We start from the raw sequence: 24,068 nt of genomic DNA, 5'->3' as shown, positions 1-24,068 counted from the left end.
GAGTAACCTGACATACCCATGTTGTGGTGTGTCTTGTTATCTACTCTTAAGCGCCCCAAGGTGATTTTTTACTGATATGGTATCACATGGCATATATGCTTAAGTCTTAGCATAATTGTTGCACACACTTGCAAATTGTTGATTATGAAATTGATGTGTTATTATGTCTTGATCGGAGTGTGTGATTCATGTGTAATGTGATTGATGATTGAAAAGTGAATTTTAAATGACAAAGTGGTGGAATTACGTGAGTTATGTTTAAGTAAGTTGTATTTCATTTATATGATATGTATATCTAGTTGTCTTGTTTCTCTATTAGTTAGGAATATGATAACTTATTCCCTGTGTGTTGTTTGTGTTTGGATCATGTGATGATCTTGAACTTAATTTGTGTTCGGGGGAGTAGATGACTATGTGAATTGCTTTAAGAAACCTTGTGATGAAGGGTGTCGGGACCCAATACTGTGATATGATGTAACATTGGGGTATAAATTTCTATATTAATTGTATAAAGTCTTAGGCGGCCTTGTTTGAGCCGAGATGACTTTATTATTTATTTAGAAATTTTTTATTAAGATGTTAAAAAAGTGAATGTGAATCTTTTATTATTTTGAAAGACTCGTATTTAAATATGTTTTAAAATTTTTTAATTAATTTCTTATTTCTTTTATTATTAGTATATATATGTAAACGGTAGAGGTTGTCACACATGTTGCAATCCAAGATAGCAGGTAGATACGTTTTGCATTTGGGATTAAACCAATATTAGCTTCTAGAAATGAGAAAGGAAAGCAAGTAGTTTAACGGTCTGTGAACTGTGTGTCTATGCTGTTGTTGATGTCAACTGTCTAAGCAACAACCGAACCGCTGCTTGCCAATCATTCTTTCTGTTTGATAGGAAACAAGCAGAAAACCCATCAAATCAAACATTCAATGTACCTTCCACCTCTTTGACAACTAATTATAGGCTACGTTCAAAACGAAACGCCAATCATTTAGTTGTCCTACTTAAGATTCTTCATTTGTTAATTGAGCGAGCATATTTTGTTGGATCACACTCACTAAATCTACTTCATTAAGTATTAACATGTTTTGATCACCTTTTAAGTCTTACAAAATTAATACTTCTCACTGTGTTATACCAACTTTTTTCAATCAAATTCTATACCCAATGACTTTGGCTCTAGCCAACTAATCTCCCAAGAAATTTATTACATGAAAACATCCTTTTAATTTGACATTTTAAGAAAAGAACGTATAAAATGCCAAAGTGATTGATTTTCTTTGAATTATTCTTTAAGATTTGACAAAGTATAGACTGTTATCTAATTAGCTGTGTGCTCTAACAATTATGTGGAAAATATTAATAGCAGAACTCATGACACCTGGTAGACCCTATAAAGGTGCTAAAGAGAAATATTCACGCCCTTAATATAATATGAGTTCATGGGAATATAGTGCAAGCTAGCATTGGATAGTGACTGGATACCAAGAGATTTGACGTTTGCCATCAAATGCAGATGTTCTTTTCATATCATCCAAAACAAAGTGCATGTGTAAACATTAGAAGATATCAGGTGAATCCGTTGTTAATGGTATAAAATCAAAGAAATTATATGGTACCATATCTAATGATCAGTTAGGTAGTGTCCTTAAGCGAGGTTATCTATATCCTGTAGCCTTTCCTCCATCCCTCCCCATGTGCACTCCAATAAACTATTCTCCAATTCTCTTAACCAGTAGACACTAAGAAATACAAAATTAAACAAACTGTAAAGTTATGTGCATTGATTTATATATCCATACATCGAAGTCAAAATAGGCCAAATTTGCCAGGTTGGCCTATTTCCTTCATTCGTGGCTTTTTAAACCTTTGATTAAAAATATGGTCTTTAAAGTGACACCAGAGGGCACATAGATTCTATGCCCAAAGACACACCCGCTTACTGCTGCCAGATGGGAAACTTGGTTTTAAAGATATAACAATAACAACACTCACGACAAGCTTCAGTAGTAAAAAAAAAAAAATCAAAACATGGTAATAAAGATATGCTAACTGATTACCCAACTATGGACCTTCAGCCACAGAAAACGACAATCAACTATTTTTCTTTCTAAACTAGCAGGCAAGGCAGCTTGCATGATAAATACAGACACATTGATAACCTACTAGCCAAATAAGATTGCTAAGGTGAGAAATGGGCAATGTAGCTTCATGCACTCCTTCCTTGACACCTAATGGGGTCTTCAAGGTCCTATTCTTAGATGGGAGGCTGGAGGCCTACACAAAACCTATGAGAGCTGCAGAACTGATGCTAGAATACTCTGGACAGTTTGTTTGTGACTCTAGCTACCTCAAAGTCGGACATCGCATTCATGGGCTTCTAGCTGATGACCAACTTGAAAAGCGCAAATTCTACTTCCTTCTACCAATAGAGCTGCTCTTCTCTGTGCTAACCCATGAAGAAATGAGCTCTCTTAATTACAAAGCATCCAGGGCTACCAAGCACGCAAGTTTTAACAACTTGGGAAAGATTTTTCCAGTGTTTAGTGAATTTTGTATGTTCCCTTCTGAGCTTAAGAGATTAGAAGAAGCTGATAATCAGCTTCAGGTGGTAAGGGACCCAGAACCAGCCGTCAAAAGGTACTCCAAGCAGAGATCTTGGAGACCGGCACTGGAGACCATTGATGAAACTCTATGAAGCCCCTATATGAACATGAATGTTCATTTGTATTGGGTAGAAATTCTTGGATTCTTTTTTTTTTTTTTAGTAAACATAAGTTACTTTAGAAATTAGAATTAGTCCATAGCTTGTTCATTGATCAATTAAAGGAGTTTTCCCTCGACAAAATAACAAAATTTTGTGAGTGTGTGGGAGTTGTGGTAACATCCTTGTAATTAATGTACGCGTTTTATCGAATAAAGATGACCAAATATGCAGAGATCTTGAACCAAACTTAACATGCGTCAATTAGTCGTGGAGAGCGGTAATGGATTTTTCTCCAAACCGTGGATCAGAAGATAATTAATCTGGCCATAGTGGCATATATTTAAAGTTTATGTAAACTCTTTAAACATGTGTTTGCATGTTTTCAAGTTCGTAAATTGATCTTTGCATAAGTAACTTTCAGGGGTGCTTGTTCTTCCTTAGAAACTATTTTATTACTGAATGAAGCTTATTGTCATCCCTCGATAGTCGACATATATTTTTGTTTTATTAATTCAGGCAATAAGATATGATTATCAAGAATCTTTTGCGGAAGGAAACTTTATTATGATTAAGAGTTGCAGGGAAGTTTTTGACTAAAAGTTGAAGAAAAATTTATGAACAATATTTTGTATTTTGATTATGACTACATTAGTTATTAGATAGGCTTTTCAAAAAACAGCATTAGTTATTAGATAGATTTTCTGAATTGTTAAATTTAAATGTATCTCTGGTGTTCAATTGTTTAATGTTTATGTCATTACTTTTCTGATTTTCTTGATATATAAAATCAAGATTGAATATATGAAGGAGTTTCCACACTCAGACTTGTATGACAGCGAATGCATAAGAATTAAGAAAGGTATTATGTGCACTGGGCCGTGTGACAAGAGTGCTTGACAGAGTCCCATTATGCCTTCATTGCTCATCATGAGGGAGAGTTACTTGGGCTTTATGTTTTCACTTACAAATTAGAAGACAAACAGCTTGTTTGGTTCAAGTTTTGCATCAAGAGCAATGCAGAAGACAAACAGAAAAAGGAAAAATTATAGAAAAACAGACTCATGATGTTATATTGGCTATTGTTTACCAACATGTCATGTTTTGTTAAATATAAATACTAAACTATTTTGCTATTTTTATTTTTCATCTAAGTAAAAAACATAAATAAACATTAATTACTAATACTCAAAATATATTGTTACTCTCACAAAAAGAAAGTATAGGGAAAAGTTTTCGTTGGTTTTAAAAATATGCTTTGAAAGAAGAAAAAAATCATTAAACGAATGTCTTTAAAGCAAATAAAAAGTACATGGGGTATTTTGATATAGGGTCCGTTTGTTTAAAATTAAAAAGAAAAAGTGCTTCCAAAAAATGCTGTTTAAAAAAGTGATTTCTTAAGAAAGAGATAGAATTTACTTCTTAAAAAAATATAAAATTGTTTTCTTAAACAAAATCAGTTTAAGCAAACATACCAGAAATTCAGAAGATTATTTATTTTATTAAAAGTATTTTAAGTTTTAAAAAAAACTCATACTCTTATTTTAAAAATAAGGAGTACATGGGATTAGGAAACATTTTCACGTGCGCAAGTCTATTTTTAAAATTTTATACATAAATGAGTCTATTTTAAAAAATTTAATTACACTTTTAATCATCAACATGAATTTGTGTGGATTAAATAATAACCTATTTCATGTTGTTGATGGGACACATTTTAGTATACGGGTTAGTTCACTCAGTTTTATATTTTCCATGCATGGGATTATATAATGTAAATGATTATTTAAATAAATCATATTTATATTTTTTATGTAGTTTATTAATTACGTTAAAAATTTATAACGTTTTTTATTCTTTGTAACAAATGAGTGTATTTTTAAGTCCTAATTATAAAAAAATGTAGACTTATTTTTAAGTATATTAATTGTTATACTTGCTTTATTGTGTTCTCTTTTTATACCTTTGTATTCAGATGAGTAAGACTTGCTTAAAAAGTGAAGACAGCATTTTAATTGGGAGTTAGGACAGGAAACCTAACCTAAGAACTGAGTTGAAGAAACCTCTTAGCCATGGGATGGTTGGGCTTAGAGAGTTTATGAGGCTGCAGAACTTCAACTATTAATTTTCACCATCAACAAATGTTAGCGATCCTCAAGAGCGTTCAAAGATTTTCTAGTTTCTAACCAAAAAAATTCAATCAAATTTCTAAATAATTAAAACAAACATTTTAATTTAGAGTGGAGATTCATCGTCGTGCCATTGTTATCTTGCTCAACGTTTCAAAACTAAATTAATTCCATAACACTAGATTGATATTAAAGATCCACCGAGTTTAGAGACTCCGTTTAGTCACATTAGTCTATCTTTGAATTATCTTTTTTTTTAAATATTTTTAGGCTTTCCGAAAATAAAAATCATTATTTAAAAGTGTTGGAAGGAAGATTCAAATCATTTTCAGTTTCTTCTTCCATATTTTTTCTAGGGAAGGATTTGTATGTTACTATTATAGTTGAGTTGGTTAAAGAGGGGTTGGGTTGATTTGGGTGAGTTTTTTTTTTTATCCAACAAAAGACTTGACCGAGCTTAAAGTGATAGGAATTGACATTAGCTCCTCCATAATTGTTATTGGTTGTTATCATGTATGCAAAAATATTTTTTCTTTCATTATTCACATTCATCATTTTTATCACCTTTTCTTTCTTTCTTCTTTTCCTGTCTTTTCTCCTTACCTCACTCTTTTTTCCTTTTCCTCTTTCCCTATCTTTTCTCTTTATCTCTTTTTTATTTTTTCTTTCCTCTTTCTCTATCTTTTCTCCTTACCTCATGAATCCCTACCTTGTGTAAGTTTTTTTTTTTTTACAATTTGTAAGATGAAATTGTGATTTCTTTTTTTTTATTTCTAAAAATTTAATGAAATCATGATTTTATTATGTACTTTTTCACAAACCCAATTATATAATAGAATCACAATTTTATTGTACCAATATGAGTGTGAAAAAATATATAATAAAATTATGATTTTGTTGCACAGCATTATTTTTACACTCCCACCAGTAGAAAAGAAGTGTCTTTCTGTTGGGCATCGTGGGAATTTAAGAATTTTCAATTGTTGATAGGTGCAAATAACAAGTCAATCTGAAACTGAAATTTGAGAAAGGTGACATGGCAAATTCCTAGTGGAGGCGAAAACGTGGCAAGCGAAGTTGAAGAATAAAATTGCATATGGGAATTGTTTGCGATCCGTACAAGACCATGGCTGGCCCCAAGCCCAAGTTGTTGTTCCTGATTGTCATCCTCAGTCTCTCTGCCTCCGTCGGCGCCCGCCCCTTCGTCCTTATCCTCTCCCAGGAAGACTACAAGGACGACCCCCCCGCCGATCCCGACTCGCCCGCCGAGTGGGATGAGTTCGCCCACGGAGACGCCCACAAATCCGAGGAGGACCTCGACCCCGGCTCATGGCGCCCCATCTTCGAGCCTCCCGCCGGAGATCCCCAACCCCTCCCCGAATCCGACGCCGCCTACTACTCCGCCGTCCACAAGCTCATGTCCGGCGAGCCCGCCCTGATCCAGGACGCCGGCGAGGAGATCGCCGGCCTGGCCGTGAGCGGGCACCCTGCGGCGCAATCGGTGCTAGGGTTTTTGTGGGAAATGGGGCTTTTTAGAGAGCGGAGCAAGGGGAAGGCCTTTCTGTACCACCACTTCGCCGCGGAGGGAGGCAACATGCAATCGAAGATGGCATTGGCCTACAGCTACACGAGGCAGGACATGTTGGAGAAAGGTGTAAAGCTGTATGGGGAGTTAGCTGAAGTGGCTGTGAACAGCTTTCTGATATCGAAAGAGTCCCCTGTGATTGAGGCGGTTAGGCTTCACAACGGGGCCGAAGAGAACAAGGAGGCTCTTGGGAAATCGAAGGGGGAAGAGGATGAGGACTTTCAGATACTCGAGTATCAGGCCCAGAAAGGGAATGCTGCTGCCATGTACAAAGTTGGACTCTTTTACTACTTTGGCCTCAGGGGACTGAGGCGCGACCACTCCAAGGCCCTCTGGTGGTTTCTCAAGGCCGTTGAGAAGGGTGAGCCGCGATCCATGGAGCTCCTTGGAGAGATCTATGCCAGAGGAGCAGGTGTTGAGAGAAACTACACCAAGGCATTGGAGTGGCTGACCCTTGCTTCCAGGCACCACCTCTATTCTGCTTACAATGGGATGGGCTATTTGTATGTCAAAGGCTATGGAGTTGACCAAAAGAACTACACCAAGGCCAAAGAGTATTTTGAGAAGGCTGCAGATAATGACGAGGTTGGCGGCCACTACAACCTCGGCGTCATGTATCTCAAGGGCATTGGAGTCAAGAGGGATGTTAAGCTCGCCTGTAAGTTCTTTGTCCTCGCTGCTAACCATGGTCAACCAAAGGCCTTCTACCAGCTCGCTAAGATTTTCCATACTGGTCTTGGCTTCAAGAAGAATATTCCCTTGGTAACACCCCCCACTCTTCATCCCCTGAATTAACTTCAATCAATGTTTTATTTCTTAATGACTACTCATTCTATCATCTAATGCCTCTGCCACCAAATTTATGTGCTAATTTTTCGTGGTTTTAGGCAACTGCACTGTACAAACTAGTTGCAGAGCGGGGTCCATGGAGTTCTTTGTCTAGATGGGCTCTAGAGTCATACTTAAAAGGTGATATTGGCAAGGCATTTATGTTGTATTCAAGAATGGCTGAGATGGGCTATGAGGTCGCACAAAGTAATGCTGCTTGGATTCTTGACAAATATGGGGAACGTAGCATGTGCATGGGTGAATCTGGATTTTGCACTGATGCAGAAAGGCATCAGCGGGCACATTCTCTGTGGTGGCAAGCTTCTGAGCAGGGTAATGAACATGCTGCTTTACTCATTGGAGATGCGTATTACTATGGTCGGGTATGTGGTTTGACGATGCGCAATGCTGTGAATTCAATTTATTGGCCATTGTGCTCTCTTTTGCCTACTACACCTTTTCACTTTCTCGTGTTTTTCCCCCCCTTCTGTCAGGGTACTGCCAGGGATTATGAGCGAGCTGCTGAGGCTTATATGCATGCTAAATCACAATCGAATGCACAAGCCATGTTCAATCTTGGATACATGCATGAGCATGGCCAAGGACTTCCATTTGACCTTCATCTAGCCAAGCGTTACTATGATGAAGCTCTAGACCATGATCCTGCAGCAAAGTTGCCGGTCACACTGGCTCTTTCAAGCTTGTGGGTTCGTAAGAACTATGCTGACAGTTTCGTGGTGAGTTTCTTTGATTTACCTACTGCTACACTCCATAGTTTTTTTTTTATTCTTCTTGGAGGATATATATACACTGCATACTTACAAACAATAAGTGCAAGTTGACAGTGTTTAAATACATTGATAATATATTATCACTAATTACACAAAAATCTTAATAAATGGCCGATCGAGCAGCTTATATTTCTTCAGCAAAGCTTGGATTTTTGCCTTTTATATGCATGTCACCGTATTATCTCCAATGTATTAGACAACAACTGGCATATTTGGGTTATACTTTGTTTAATATTGTGTAGAGATACTCATCACTTCCAACTTTTTTTCTTCTTTCAATTTTATTGGATATATGGCACTAGGATTCAGCCACACAACAGTTATTATATTTAAGTATTTTTCACTGATTGAAGATGATAAAATGTTAATTTCTTTCATTAATCTGTCATTATTTTAAACTATTTTCTGTAATCCGTAACTTGCAGCAAGATTTCTCACTGTTCTAGATCCTGATTGCAGTGTGCTTATTGTTTTATTAGGTACAGGTGATTGATTCATTGCCAGAGCTGTATCCTAAATTAGAAGCTTGGGTGGAGAATGTGCTTTTGGAGGAGGGGAATGCTACAATTCTGACCCTCTTTGTATGCCTCCTAACTGTGCTGTATCTCCGTGAGAGGCAACGAAGGCAAGCTGCTGTTGCAGCTGGAGAGGTGGCTCAGCCAAATCACCCCAATGAGCTTGGTGTACCCGCCGCTCCCATCTAGTTATAGGCCAAATTTGTACCTTAGGGGAACAACACTTGTATAGCGGTGGAAATAAGTGCATTTGTAGATAGGTAGGAACACTCCTTTCGCACCAGTTCATTTAACCTCCAAAATGAGAGCCGAGTTGTAAGGTTTTGTCTTTTATTTGAACTTTACAGAGAAATTTCACTAACCAGCACAGATTTTATTTTAGTTCAAAAGTACTTTCGATTGGCTCTGATTTCAATCCCGAAAATAAATAAATGGATTGTTTAACGATTGACACTGATTTCAAGTTTCCACTTCAGATGACAAGGATCCATTTTGCTAATTAAGTCTGCGTTTATGGTATCATGTTATCATAGAAATTTGCGTAATTCATCTACATTATTTACATTCAAATTATTTAGTAATATTTATAGAGATGTTTGTCGGACGGATTTATTTGTCCAACTCGAAAATTTGCTAGGTTCATTCATTTGAAATTAAAATTCAAAATATTTGTGACAATGATATTGGCCTATTTGGTGAACATATTTCAATAGACCCAAAATAAAATTATAATTTCTAAATTTGAATTATCAAAATTAACTTTATACCGATTCAAGTCAATGAGACAATTAGGTAATGAATAATCCTAAAAATAATCATATTAAATACTTACATACGTCCATGAGCACATTTCTCACCAAAATATACATATATAATGTAATTTGTTCATCTACACATTTACATTCAAGATACAGCATGAGAGCCCTCGAAGATAACAAAAAATGAGTTTCCAGGATATCTATGTACATTAACATATTATATCTTTCTCGACAAAATATAGTTGCATTTCCTAGAATACCTATAAACACATCCTACCACGTATTGCCTTTAAAAGGATGTCACGTATCGCCTACTATTTTGATGCCAAATATTTTGAAGTTTCTACTGCCCCATACATCAGTTTTGGAGACATAATATGACTTGAGACAAACACTAACCCATGGTGGATCTCTTGGAGCATCCTTTATCCCAGTTACTCCAAGTAATCTATTTAGCTTCCTTGTCAACTCATCAATGCTTGGGTAACCATCAAAAAGGGTCTCCTGCCATTTATCATGATGACAAGAACAGGAAAAAGGATTAGCTAAACTGAACACAAACAAATAACAAAATAATTAGGCAAAATTGTAATCTTTGTTTGTATGTCTAGTGCAAATAAATGCCAAGAATACAAATTGAAAACAGTAACAGCAACTAAATAGTAAAGTGTAACATCATTTGAGTAAAAACTATAAGTGCATGGAGTGTAATTGGTGCCGAGAATCCTAAAATCAACAGACAAGTTAAAATTTGATCTAACCCCATCCTTGCCAGTAACAAAAGCATGAACTCTAGCCGTTGAATCCTCTAATGTTAGCTGCATTCTATATTTCCCAATACTAGACAACAGATTTTTAGCTAGGTATGGCATTGCTGCTACCACTCGAACAACACACTTGAATTTAGCGGTCACCTTCAACATATGAATTTAGTTAATAATAATAATAATAATAGTAATGTTGATAAAGGTAAATAACATGAATCAATAGGGAGTTAGAAGTTAAGAGTGTGGGCATGAGTGAAGAAAATAAAGTATACCACCTTTGAATGAGTGAGGACAGTCATTAAAGTAACAGGAGTCGCATGATCTTGATTAACTTCTTCTGTTACGACAAAACAGTGTTATGTCATAAGAAAATCTCAAATATTAGTCAACTTTCAAGAATCAAAGATTTAATACTAGTGCAACACAAACGAAATACCTGTAATAAATAAAGGCTTAGGAAATAACTGCTCATCAGACAACCTGGCCCAACATAAATAAGACATGTAGAAATTTTATTTTACTGACATAATAATATATCAAAACCATATATAATGAAAACTAAATTGAAAACCACCTTTGACGTTCTACAATCAGACTGTCCTCATTTGGTGTATATCGAAGTCTTGATTGAGGGGAAAAAACACCAAGCCATAGTCCATCAACCACCTTAAGATGAATATTCATAAATTTGACCCATTTATCAACATTTAAAAGGTGCAGATGATTTTTCACAACGACTTTATCAAACATTATCCTCAAGATGGATCCAGCAACAGGCAAAGTACATAGAACCTCTCTTGACAAAGGCAAGGGTTCTAGTTGTAAAGGAAGTGGACAGTTAATTTCCTCTTCAAGCCTGCAATTCAGAAACAATCAAACCCAATTTCTATTCTCATAAATTAAAACTAAATATTATAATCTATACACAAAGCATATATTGTGAAACCTAATTAAGTGAAATAAACATGACTCCAATCAAAGGTAGCATTTGGCGCACAAACAAAATGGAATAATAATGTTCTACTGCCCTTGGATTCACCTTTATAGTGGAATAAAAATTAACATTTTTAACCAATGTTCAGTCTTAATACCATTATTCATATGTTATGCTTCATCTTATTTTAATTTGTTTGCCTAATGCTACCCAAGTGATGCTTTTGATAATATCAATAAAAAAAACTATCCAATCAATAACTTTACAGCTCTTGGCATGTCATTAACACTAAATCACTTGCCAAAACTCCATTGCCCACAATTCAGTACAAAAAAAAAGAAGGGGCAGGAGATAACAGGAGAAGATAAATTGCACAATTAGAGAAGAAAAAATATTATAGTTATTTTTCCTGTATAGAAAACAATAAAACACCAACTACATAATTGTTACGCCTATATCCAGCAACTTGCAATCGAAAAGATATCATATCATATATAGAGAGTACTAGAAAAGGGCCACTGTTTTAGTTATAAGAAATTTCCAGTAACAGACATCATCACAATTTTACCCAAACATGTAAAAGTAAATTTGTATCAACTCACTTTGAACATATGACATTTGAAGGAGTGTTAGTACCATCCCAAGAAAATATAATCCACTCATCTTTAGCAGTCTCGCAAAAATGAAGGATCTAAATGTGAACAAGAAAGTAAAAGTATGAAAAAGGATGAGCATCTTGACGTGGAAAAAACTAAAAAGTAAAACTCAAATCTTATAAAAATCTCATACATTAGAATTAATGTATTCATACAAGGATCTTTGAAACCCAATTATGCAAAATATCAGAACCAGAAACACGGCCTAATTACCTTGCATGCCAAATTAACAGAAGTTTCTTCCTTGATTTCTCTTAACATGGGGAAATTACTCGAATCTACACACATCAAAATTTAGCATCAAGTTGAAAATAAACTGAAAATTCAGGTTATATCAAAGCTGAAATAATAGAAGACCTTCGTGAGGCTGAAAATTCATCAGCCATTTTCTAAGCTTAACTATTAAGCTCTCGTCTTCACGTACGTGGTGAAAATAAGAAGAAACGTGATAAGGATCCAAATCATCACCATCTTTGCCTTTATATAAACCAAAAGAGGAAAATCTCTTGTTGAAAGTAACATTTACTTCCCCTTTAAATGATTTTACCTACCAAAGATAAAATAAAAAAATGCACAGTAAAAAGACATAAGTTTATCTAATATCTAGACTGGATGAAGTTTATTTCCATTCAACTTGCACAATAGAAAACAAATGAGCATAGAGTTGACATTCAGTGAGATCTATGCAGAATTATGAAATAACATGTCTGTCTATGAATGCATATACATTGAGTGGTCAATGTTAAAGTCTCTTTTAAGTCTTTATTATTAGAAACATGTATCCATACGCCAAGAGTAACCAGAAAACCACAGCAAACAAACATATCTTTACATATAGAGGTTACTATCAGAGAATACCTCAACACAACAAAGCACAACTACATCCCCGACAGCAGCAAGACGGGGAAGTCTTTCTACATTTTCCTCAAACATGTTAATAGCCATGGAGATTTGGTGATGTGTTTCATCAATTATTCTTAGGCAACAACAAAAATCTGCAGAAGTTTTTTATACAAGATAAGCAACAATGACAGGAGACATTACATGCTAATAACTTGGAGAGACCTCAAACAAAAAGAAAAAAACATGGAAATTATGAAGACCAATAAAGGTACAAGCAGATAACATAGAATATTTCAACATTATTTAAAAAAAATGAACATGAAAATAGGGAGTGACACTGGCTCAGAACACACATTTCACGAAAAAGCTCATCAATCTACTACCAAGGAAGTAAATGGCAGCCATAAGTCCGGCCTTTTAATCATCATTGCCAGTGAAACTTGGTGGACAGAAATTTGGAGAAAGACGAAAAAAAATTACCAGTGCCCTTGGATTTCTTTGGAAAGCCGAAGTCAAGAATAACCCCAATCAACTTGGCTTTCTGGCCAACAGATCTACCAACATCTCGTATTGGCATAAACTCGTAACCTTCCCGCATCCCCGTTCTCTTTCTACTACTCATTATGAATTAGGAAATCCGAAAAGAGAAACAGACATTGGTTTGGGATGGAAGTGTTTCAGTAACAGAGGACTCTGAATTAGGGTTACGAGGCAAAGCAGATGAAACTTCAAACTTAAAAGAAAAATTATTTTAGACCCGTTGGGGGTTATAGGCAATTGGCACGGAGGTCAAGAAGGTTTTATGTAAACAGATTTTATTTTATTATTCATTCTATTAAAGTTCAATTATTATATTTTTAGAATTTTTATTCTTATTCAACTATTTCATTATTCTTTTAACATTTTTAATAATGTACTAAAAAAATGATCCAATCATTTTATTTTATTTATTTTTAATATTTTTTAGTTAATAATATATCTTTTTTTAAACAATATATATTAAATCATATCGATTTTAGCAAGGATAAACTCATGATTTACATCATAATATATATATAAAATAAGATTTTATTTTATTAATTGATGTCACGTCATTTATTCATATTCATTTCTTTTAAATAATTTAATTAATATAAATTTTATATTTATTTTGTTTTTTAAAACCTTATATAAAAGGTTTAAGAATCATAAAAATTGATATGATATATTTTTTATTGATTAAAGTAAAAATGTAAAAAATTTCTTATTACATGTATATTTTAAAATATAATTATTATTGTTAAAAATAAATTTTATGTGAATACAACTAATAAATAGTTAACAGTCAGACCATGACATCATCAACCGATAAGAACATGACACGTGATAGTCAGTCAACATCGTCACCGTCCAATTGTGACCTTAGGAGATGACCAACATTGCATGATTTTATAAAATAAAAGGACTAAATTCGTAAATTAAATTAGTGAAAGACCAAATCCAAAACTGGAAATAAACTTAAGGATCAAATTTATAATTTGATCTATAAAAATGTAAGTATTTAAAAATTTGAAAATTATAAAAAATTATATAATTTAATTTAGCATCATATAATATAAGTATATTCAATGCAGACTATGTCAAGTCATTTATATGTTAATAGTCGATTTATATAAATAATTATGACATGAATATATGTGTGTGTGAACCAATAAAAAAAGAATTTAGCAGATCGGATTAATCATTGAGAATGTAGCGAACCAATAAATTATTTTATTTTTTCTACTCTTTTAAATAAGCATCAAGAAATTTCTGCATTTTTTTCTCCTTATTTCAGCCTATTTCAATAGATTATTTTATACAATGTATTTTTTACTTGAATTTTTTTTTCTTTTAATTTTTTGTCCAATACTGTTAGTTTTCTAACGAGGGGGAGGAAAATAAAATGAGGGGGCCAAGAGTTTTCTTCTCAAATTCCAAATGAGGGGAACAATTGTTATGGCAAATTTACCAAATATTCAAACCAAAAACCAAGACGTTGAAATTATTTTTTAGCAAGGAAGCCAATGGCAAGTGACCATTGTTATTCAAATCGAAGAGCATTCTCCTCTCAGCAGATCGTCATTCTAATTCGAAAGCAGCTATGAATCTTAAACCAACATAAAAGACACAGATAACTATTCCGGCCACACAGGAATTAAATATAGCTAGAACAAGGCATATGATAGCAATAAAGCATGTCAATTTTTCTTGGCAATGAACAAGCCCCACATCTGCTCTCTAGATGCACCCCTGGTCTGCTTTGCCTTCCATCTTTCGACAATCTCATTGTAGTCTTCCTGAAAGCCGTGAATGATTTTAACAGAGAAACAACTGCCATAAAATACGGTCTCACAAAACTATCTTCAAATCATAATGAGAAAGTAACAAACCCACCTCGCTGAAGTCACCAATAAAATCGTCCTTCTTGTTCTCAAGGGCATTTAACTCCTGCTGTAGCGTGTTCACAAACTAACCCACACAAGTAATGAAGTTATTAGTACTCTAGAATCACAACTAAAAATGCAAATAGTAAGCAAAGTATATCATAAGGACAGACAAACCTGATCAGTTCGATCCTCGGCAATGACATCATCAAATCCCGCATCCTCAAGCATCTGTAGATGATTTAGAATACAAGGAGATTGTCAAGCAGAAGAAATGTTATACAATTTCGGTAGAAATCAAATGGGTGAAAGAGAAGCCAGATGATGTCGCTAATAGCACAGGCAACCATACCTGCCTATACGCTTTAATGTCATGGAGATAATATCCTCCTTTTTTTATGTACTCAGCAAATTCTAAAGATGGACTTCCAGCACTTTTGCAGTAATCTGTGATTAGAATTTTTCCTCCAGGCTTCAACCACTTGTAAAATGATCTGAATAATGTTGGTTTATCCTGTGTATTGATCCATAGTAATGTTGATTTCTCCTCAGCATGTCGCATTTAATATAATGTATTTCATGGTACTTCAAATAACTAACCTATATACTTTCAGAGGCATACACCTACAATCCTATCAATACTATAAAGCATGACACTACTAAAACTAACAATTTAAACAAGAAAAAAAAAAAAAAAAAAAAACATAGTTCCTTACTTTGACGTGCAGCATGGTGTCCCGAGTGTATATTACATCAAATGTATTCTCAGGATATGTTTTTCTATAGCAATCCGCACAATCAAATTCAACAGCGTAGTTCAGTCCAATAGCACGTTCAATAGCAAGAGAAATCATGTTTATGGAGAGGTCAATGCCAATAACCTCAACATCAAAATTCTCAGCCATGTAGAAATCACCTCCCCCAACACCACAACCAACATCCAGAACTTTCTGACCAGGCTTTAGTCCCAGCTTTGCCACAAACTCCTTTGTCGTTTCTGCCCAAGCAATGAGCAGAACATCAAAGGTTAGAAACACACAAACAACTACTGTAAACACACAGCACCTAATCTTCAAGATTCTGACCAGGACAATAGATTCTTCAAGAAAAAAAAAATTCCCAAGTATAATATATTAAGCAGTCTAAGAATAAGATATTATCTTAATTAGAACAATATTAAGTGATCAAGAACAGTGCCGGATCTCAAAATAAATTTTTTACTAGAAAAAAAAACTATACTCCCTATATATTGTGGAGAGGAAAATTAAACATACAAATATTAATTAATATGTCAATAGCAATTGAATTTATTAATAAAAGTGTATAATTACATATTTCTATAAAAACTTAAATTAAATATAAATTATATTAAATTAAGAAGAATGATGAAATGCCGCATTGCACAAGTTTATGAAATAGTCCAAAGTTAAAACTAAATAAAATGGTTGAGTTGTCCCAATCACCACAATCTTCTACCAATGACAAAAACTACACATTCAGAATGAAAAAAAAGGTAGGAAATATTGACCAATCTCTTAACTGCACACGCACGATCACTCTCAAAAAAAAATCAACACTACCAATCATAACTTATTAAGACCTTGTAGTCATGGAACAAATCACTATCTAGCAAGTCAGCCAGTAATGTATAGTGAGTAAATGATAAAAGATCACTCTTGTGGAGGACAGTCAAGGAAGACCATACTCAATAAAATGGTTGAGTTGTCCCAATCACCACAATCTTCTACCAGTGACAAAAACTACACATTAAGAATGAAAAAAAGGTATAAAATATTGACCAATCTCTTAATTGCACATGCACGCTCACTCTCACACCCAAAAAATAAATCAATACTACCAATCATAACTTATTAAGACCTTGTAGTCATGGAGTAAATCACTATCTAGCAAGTCAGCCAGTAATGTATAGTGAGTAAATGATAAGAGATCACTCTTGTGGACAGTCAAGGAAGATCATACTACAATGTCAATTTTAAGAAATAGGAAAGATCTCTATGATACCATGTCAGATTTAAGAAAAACGAGAGATCTCTAAGATAGCAAGGTATGAGGAAGGAAAGGAAAATATGAAGGCATACCAAGTCCACCAGTGCTCACAAAGCCTGGGCCATACATCCGTTCATATCGTAAAATACTCTTGTGGCTGTATTCAACTCTATCCAAGAAGCGCTGGAAACCCCTATCATCTTGTGACCTAACTTTCTGCCATATCCAGCAAATCTGTGCAACAAAGATATTATTGTACAAAAATATTGTCTGTCAAATGGGTAAGCAGAAATTATGGATAACACTCACAAGAAATGGAAATCCAATTCTATTACCTGGTTTTGATTCTTCTTATTTCGAACATAAGCTCCAATGCATTTACATCCCACAAGAGAAAGCTCAAAGGAATTCCCAGTATTATCACTCATATGGCACTCTTTAAATACCTGCATGAAAATAGGGGTTGACAGATCAAAGTCATCAAAACCAAAGTTTTAAAGGAGTTGTTTGTTCTATAAAATACATACAGCTCTTCATCAATGTTGTGTATACATAGAACAGAACGGAAAAAATCATAAAACTGCAGCATAAACGGTCAAAGACTTTTTTGCTTGCAATAGGGAAGTGCATCTATTAAATGAGTTCAATTATATTTCTGAAGATACTTTATTGAATCTAAAGGTTCCATCTCCATAAAATAGAAATCGTACACTCCAACGGAGCCCTAAATTGATGTCCAGCTCATTCTTATTCTAACAATTTTCCGGCACAAACTAAGGGAGTGATGTAAGATTGTAAATACACTTTAAAGAACAAACCTTGGTATAAAATCTGGGTTCCCTGTAGTGAGTAGGGTTGTATTTTCTCTTTGAATCTCCAGATTGGTGGAAACAAGATTCTCTAAAGAATATATATCCACCATCTTTTAACCATCTGACCATCCTTTCAGCTAATTTTTCAACCTGAAGCATCAAGGGAGAAACAAAAGCGTAAGTTGAGCAGGCCTATATTGAAAACAAAATCATGAAAATTTTGCAAACAAAACTTGCCTCAATATCTGAGAGATACATAAGTAACCAATTTGAGAAAACGACGTCAACGGATCCTTCAGAAACGTTATTTGACATATTTGGAGATGTGACATCAGCACACAAGAATTTGACATGGTTGTGGTGTCCATTGATGGTTTCATTCTGCAAAATGTTACGAAAGAAGGGTGATTCATAATGCGAGTATATATGTAAAAAATGAGGATGGATATGAATTTGAGAGTGCGAGACCTTCTTGATAGCAGTGTCAATGAAGTCCACAGCAAGCAATTGACCAGCTTTCAGAGCCAATTCACCAGTAAATCGACCAATACCAGCACCAAGCTCAATAACGGACTTGCCTTCGAATGGAGGTAATAGGGAAAGCACCTATGGAAGATAAAAGAGAAGAATGAAATGCGAATAATAATAGGAAGTAGAAGAAAAGAAAAAAAGAGCAATTACCTCGGGTCTCTCTTCTTTGTCGAGATGAGCGGCTTTGGAATCGAGCATCATTGCCTCGACGGAGAGATCGGCGGAATGCTGAAGCCAGTAAGATTTCTGAATGTGACGCTCATCCATAGCTGAAAGCGGTGGGTGTGTGTGTGTGGCTAAGTGCCTTCAACAGCGAGACGGGACCTTGAGAAACTCCTGGATCTACGGTTGTTACCTTTCCCTCTTTGCTGCATTACATTACATTACCCTCCCTATCCCTACTCCCCCTTCTCCTTTTATATCAAACCTACCTACATTTTCTGCCTTGCATTTATTAATTTGTGGTCAGAATTCTCTTTTACTTTTACTTCATCACAACTAACTTTCAATAAAAGAAAATTTTCATTTTTAAATTACAAAATTATTATTATTTTTTATAACAAAATAAATTAAAAGGAACAGAATGATGCGGTTAAATGATCAGTTAATTTTTTTTAAATAAACTATAGTCTTTTTAGGTCACTAACCAATACAGTTAACAATATTTTTTTAATCTGTACTATAGGAATCAAATTAAAGTATTAAAATATTTACCACACCTCATGCATATTATTCTTAAGCTGAATCTGTTTCCGGATCTCATTGTGTCAATCGTCTTTCGCCACGTGGCTTCCATGTCTCCTCAAACTTTCCTTTTCCTATTAGGATTTCTTATTTATTTTCAAATATTCAAAAGTTATTCTCGTGAAACTTTTAGTATTTTTTTCTAACAAAATTAAAATGTTATTTTTTTCCTCGGATCAAAGTTCATGCATCCAAGCTTACGGGCATGATTTTTTTAAATCGATCATATATATATATATAATTAATATAAAAAGTATTACATTTTATATTAAAAAAATTGAAAATTGAAAATTCAAATTCTTCGTCTTTGGAGACTCTCCAATTTAAGGCCAACACATTTATCGAAATGGTCATCATAGATAAAAAGATATGTTTTAAACAATTTTTTTCATGTAATTTTATGAATTCAAAGTGTTCATACCTATCAATTCCTTTTTATAAAGACATAAAATATGTATAATTTGGAGTAGTGAGTTAGAAGAATTTGAAATACTCTTAAACAAAGGAACCTGTTACAAGATTAGCTAGAAATCTAAGGGTGACAATAAACAATTATAAATACAATACCATCAATTATCAATATTAAATATATTTTAAGTCAATTACCTATGTAAACTCTATTGTTGATTTATCTATTCGATTTCCATTTTATGAGTTTACATTCGCACCTTATACAAATATTTTTGAAGCAAACATCGAAGATGCATGTTTAGTTCCTAATATAGCAAAACTATTTTTGATTGGCTAATTAACAATTTTCTTTCATTTTTTAATTAGCAAAAAATCTATTATTAATTATCATTTTAATATCATTCTTATATTATTTTTTTTATTTGTAGACATTATTGGACTGATTGCGGTTAGGGGATAATTAGTTCAATACAAGCAAGAAGAAAAAAACTACTTTATATATTGTCGCCGAATTAGACAATGTTGTGGGTCTTTTTGTCGTCACAAATTTATTTTCATATTTAAAAATTATTATAATTTAAATTTACGTTTTTAAACAACATTACAATCTAATTGTAGGGGAAAAAAATTGAGATGCACTCTATGGGAGGATTATGTCCCTCAGCTGCTAGAATTCATTGATCAAAATCTAGATACTCATGAAGTGTTGATTTTGCACTTAGGAAAAATGGGATTGTTTAAAGGTAACTCTTTATAACAGACTTTATAAAAATATTTTATCCATTATATGTTATATAAAAGAAAGTTTTATAAATATAAAATGATGTTTGTAACACCTCAATCGAATAACTATCTTTTAAATAGTTACTTTAAAACTAAATTTTTTCATTAAGTATAGAATTTAATTTTTATTTTATTTTTTCTATATAATTTTAATCTGGTGTATATTTTAGTTTGACAATAATATGACATTATTGTATCCTTAATAATGATTATTATAAAATAATTATACAAAATTATTTAATAAATTTTTACCTTGCACATAAAAATTATACCAGACTTATCATTGATTAAAATACATCATTATGAAAATATTTGATATAAATTGAATCATGGAAAATATTTGTTTATTAATTTCATTAAAGTTTCACTTCTTATGAAATTTATTCATGAAAAATATTTAATGAATTATAATTAAATAATTATATAGAATTATTTAATAACATTTTTACATTAATAAAATTTAGGTCTTCAAAATGAAAATTGCACAAAATTTTATCATTGATGAAAATATATCATTCTATTAATATTTGATAGAAATTTAATCACAGAAAAATTTATTTATTTATTTTAATAAAATATTATTTTTATGACATTTATTCATGAAAAATATTTAATGAATTATAATAAAATTATTATAAAAAATTATTTAATAATATTTTTTACATTACTAAAATTTAGATCTTCAAAATAAAAATTACACAAAATTTTATCATTATTGAAAATATACCCCTTTGTTAATATTTGATTGAAAATTAATCAAAAATATTTGTTTATTTTTTATTTTAAAAAAGTTTCATTTCTTATGATATTTATTCATGAAAAATATTTAATAAACAAGTTATTTATCGGATTAATTTAATTAAAAATAGAATTAATCATAATAAAATTAAAAATAAAATTTATGTAAGTAAATGAATAAATATATATTTTCTGAAATAATTCAAATTAAAAGAAAAGATATATATCATAATGCAAATATATTTGAAATTAAATTTTGAAAAAAATTAATAAGAAAACCAAATCATCAAGTATCAATTCAAATAACTAACGTTAATATATTTTTTTCTTCAATTCCAACCATAACTAAACGACGTTTTCTAATAATATTTTTTATAATTTAAATATTTTTAGATGATATTTAAAGCTTAAAAAAGTAAATTAAATATAAAAAAATTTACTCAGATTTTGTTATCTCAAATCAAGCGTATAAGGTAAGGATTTTAATTGAGTTGGTTCATTTTTCACATATAATAAAAAATGAAATGAAGCATGCAAATCACAAAAGAAAAAGAAAAAAAAAACTAAATCAATATTTTTTCTTGAGAAAGTCAAAAGAGAATATGAAAGATATTATGAAATATTCCATCAGGACAATGTTTCCAATGATAATTTTTTTTTTAAAGTATATTTAAATATTTATTAATATATTTAATAACATATATTTATTAAAATTTAAACTAAATAATTAATAATATATTAAAAATAAAAATAAGAAAATTACTGTTATAAATTATAAAATATAAATTTAATATCCACTTGAAGTACGGCATTAAGCTAGTATTGTAAAAGAAGGAGATCATTATTTTTCTCTGAAATACGATCACAAGTTGAATTTTTTTAATGAAAGAGGTTGAGAATTGTATTGGATTCAACTACTGCATTATTCAGTTTTGTCAACTACTGCAGACAGCAGTGCGTCCGTGAATCTGTGGCCAGAAATAAAAAATGATATATTTTTCCAAAGTTGCATCTACTTAACTCTTGCGCGAAACTTTGCTGCAAATGTTAACGTTAATAAATTATTACATCAAATATTGTTTAATATAAAAAAGCCAAATATTATTGCACGATAACCTCAAATTATAGTTGCCCGATAAATTAAGTTCAATGTGCTTTTGTTAAATATTATTCACCTAGGAACATACTTTATAGAGTGTGTTTAGATAGATTTTGTAAAAATGATTTATATTTGAATATTTTTATTTGCTAACAAGTCGATATAAAATTTAGTGTAAATTCCTCAACTCAAAGCAAAAGCTACTTTTTATTATTTTTAATCAAACTGAAATTTAAAGACAAAATTGATTATTCTCGATAGTAACCAAACATTCTTTAAAATTAAGTGAAAATAAAATTTTTCCCATTTTAGTTGTACAAAAATATATTTACCTAATTTTATTTTGAGGACTAATTCAAACTAACCTTTTGAAAATTGGCAAAAACTCACAGATCACGTAAAACAACCCAACAAATTACTTTGTATATCTGGGAATTTTTTTATTGGTCATAAATAAAAAAATAAATAATATCATTGTATATAAAAGAAATGTTAACAGTACATTATCTAATATACTATATTGAATGCATTATATATTATTAACTGAAATTTATTAGAAATAATAAAATTTTATGAGTTTCATTTCTTATATTTTTTAAATAGTTTCACTTCTATTTAATAAATCTTAGTTATGTTTTGTAATTTTTAATAAATTTTTACTAATAAAGGATGTGATAAAAGGAATGGCATATTACTAATATTCCTCTTGTATACAAAAAGAATAAAATAACTAAACCTTTAGATTTCTCTTAAACATAAATGTTATTTTATTGAGAGATTCTTAGAATAGATTTTAATCATATTTATTACTGAAATATATTTGGACAAAAAACGACAAGGAATACAGATCCTGGAAATAACATGTTACGCTTGCTTGCGCCAAAGAGAAAATGTTATTTTGGTAAGAGATTCTTATATAGTTTGAATGAATCTCAATAATAAATTGTATTTTGACAACAACGACAAGGAAATAATATTTTGTCCTCAACTTGGGATCGACCATCCTCTTTATACCTCACGTGAACCAGCAGAACTCCATTTAGGGATGATATATAAAATGAAAAATCAAAACTCCTATTCGATATAATAGAGGGAAAGAAGGTATTGCATGTAAACCCACATTTGAGACATTGAACGTTTGTGTTGTAATACTCTATAAAGTATTACTCTAATTATAAACTCATACCCAAAAAATTGTTAGTACAAGTGATTTAATACTTAGTTTCTCTATTAGCAATATGGTACTTCTGTTAGGGTATATTAGAGTGTGACACGAATGTAGGATTAATTAGACTATCTAAATTATAAACTAAAATTGCCAAAATAAAACATTCATTACTCCTAGACCATGATACGCACTCAGGGCAACTAATAGGTTGGATACGACATACGCCCACCCCCAATGTTTAATCTAGGCACACTGAATCTTTTTTTGGCTGCAAGAACATTCTATTGTAATTCTGGGGTATGTGTGGACTAAGTTAGAATGGAGAACTATTAAAAAACACCACATACTCCAATTATATTGCCAAAAGATCTTTTGAGAATTTTAACTTTTTTAAGACAAAATGAAAAAAAAAATCATAAATTCATATTAGTATAGTATAAAAAGCAGTACCAGCAGTAAAAAGAGAATGTTACTGAAAGAGCATGCAACCTTTACCCTGCTTTTCGTCAAAACTGCCTAAACAAAGCAACCAAAAGCTTTAATGGCTCTCGGTCGTGGCAACTGGGAATGCCTTTAAATAAAAAATAAAAATTAAATTTTTTTTAGTAAGATGAACTAAATATATTATGAAATTAATAATTTTTTAATAGTCCGTTTTAAAGTTCCATTAAGCAACACTTCTAGATGCTGTAAAAAAAAAAAAAGCAACACTTCTAGATTAGGGTATTAGCAACTAGCCAACTACTACTAAATGAAAGGAAAACAACCGATTTTCCACACAAGATAAGATATGGAGTTTTCTAACTATTACCTTAAATTTTTTTGTTAAAAATAAACTTTAAGTTTTTACCATATT

General features: G+C 32.1%; 4 protein-coding genes and 1 non-coding gene across 9 annotated transcripts; 2 read left to right on the top strand and 3 right to left on the bottom strand.

Moving 5' to 3' along the window:
- The first annotated feature begins 2,181 nt into the window (after nucleotides 1-2,181).
- On the top strand, nucleotides 2,182-2,954 carry LOC100820022 (uncharacterized). Its single transcript, XM_003525136.4, has one exon. It carries the CDS (start codon nucleotides 2,199-2,201, stop codon nucleotides 2,700-2,702), a length of 504 nt encoding a protein of 167 aa, XP_003525184.1. The 5' UTR covers nucleotides 2,182-2,198; the 3' UTR covers nucleotides 2,703-2,954.
- Nucleotides 2,955-5,895: 2,941 nt separating this feature from the next.
- Nucleotides 5,896-9,006, top strand: LOC732556 (SEL-1). Of its 2 annotated transcripts, NM_001249985.2 has the most exons (4): nucleotides 5,960-7,184; nucleotides 7,310-7,633; nucleotides 7,745-7,987; nucleotides 8,521-9,006. In NM_001249985.2, exons 1-4 carry the CDS (start codon nucleotides 5,964-5,966, stop codon nucleotides 8,743-8,745), a joined length of 2,013 nt encoding a protein of 670 aa, NP_001236914.1. In that variant the 5' UTR covers nucleotides 5,960-5,963; the 3' UTR covers nucleotides 8,746-9,006. The 2 variants fall into 2 exon arrangements, with proteins under 2 accessions (XP_040871184.1, NP_001236914.1); XM_041015250.1 differs by having other exon boundaries at nucleotides 5,896-7,184; nucleotides 7,310-7,987; nucleotides 8,521-8,917.
- A 343-nt stretch (nucleotides 9,007-9,349) lies between these two features.
- On the bottom strand, nucleotides 9,350-13,288 carry LOC100801353 (protection of telomeres protein 1b-like). 3 transcript variants are annotated; one of them, NM_001369334.1, is made up of 10 exons: nucleotides 12,995-13,288; nucleotides 12,530-12,666; nucleotides 12,029-12,218; nucleotides 11,885-11,949; nucleotides 11,618-11,706; nucleotides 10,656-10,937; nucleotides 10,518-10,561; nucleotides 10,357-10,418; nucleotides 10,076-10,228; nucleotides 9,350-9,818 (listed from the first exon to the last, which is right to left on the bottom strand). In NM_001369334.1, the coding sequence occupies exons 1-10, from the start codon at nucleotides 13,134-13,136 to the stop codon at nucleotides 9,615-9,617; spliced, it is 1,368 nt and encodes a 455-aa protein (NP_001356263.1). In that variant the 5' UTR covers nucleotides 13,137-13,288; the 3' UTR covers nucleotides 9,350-9,614. The 3 variants fall into 3 exon arrangements, with proteins under 3 accessions (NP_001356263.1, XP_040871154.1, XP_040871153.1); XM_041015220.1 differs by lacking the exon at nucleotides 10,076-10,228 and having other exon boundaries at nucleotides 9,357-9,818; nucleotides 12,995-13,281; XM_041015219.1 differs by having other exon boundaries at nucleotides 9,598-10,228; nucleotides 12,995-13,281.
- On the bottom strand, nucleotides 12,852-12,947 carry LOC113001763 (small nucleolar RNA snoR113). Its single transcript, XR_003267249.1, has one exon. It is a non-coding gene; the product is annotated as a small nucleolar RNA snoR113 (small nucleolar RNA).
- A 1,175-nt stretch (nucleotides 13,289-14,463) lies between the features above and the next one.
- LOC100820554 (phosphoethanolamine N-methyltransferase) lies at nucleotides 14,464-18,671 on the bottom strand. Of its 2 annotated transcripts, NM_001361929.1 has the most exons (11): nucleotides 18,420-18,660; nucleotides 18,207-18,344; nucleotides 17,976-18,119; nucleotides 17,745-17,888; nucleotides 17,262-17,372; nucleotides 17,019-17,160; nucleotides 15,636-15,916; nucleotides 15,272-15,433; nucleotides 15,097-15,150; nucleotides 14,930-15,004; nucleotides 14,464-14,832 (listed from the first exon to the last, which is right to left on the bottom strand). In NM_001361929.1, the coding sequence occupies exons 1-11, from the start codon at nucleotides 18,534-18,536 to the stop codon at nucleotides 14,734-14,736; spliced, it is 1,467 nt and encodes a 488-aa protein (NP_001348858.1). In that variant the 5' UTR covers nucleotides 18,537-18,660; the 3' UTR covers nucleotides 14,464-14,733. The 2 variants fall into 2 exon arrangements, with proteins under 2 accessions (NP_001348858.1, XP_040871177.1); XM_041015243.1 differs by having other exon boundaries at nucleotides 14,468-14,832; nucleotides 17,976-18,344; nucleotides 18,420-18,671.
- Nucleotides 18,672-24,068: the final 5,397 nt, after the last annotated feature.

This window comes from Glycine max, chromosome 5 (genome assembly GCF_000004515.6).
Source record: "Glycine max cultivar Williams 82 chromosome 5, Glycine_max_v4.0, whole genome shotgun sequence".
NCBI lineage: Eukaryota > Viridiplantae > Streptophyta > Magnoliopsida > Fabales > Fabaceae > Glycine > Glycine max.
The sequence above is the reverse complement of the archived record's forward strand: the minus strand, read 5'-3'. Positions and strand labels throughout refer to the sequence as shown.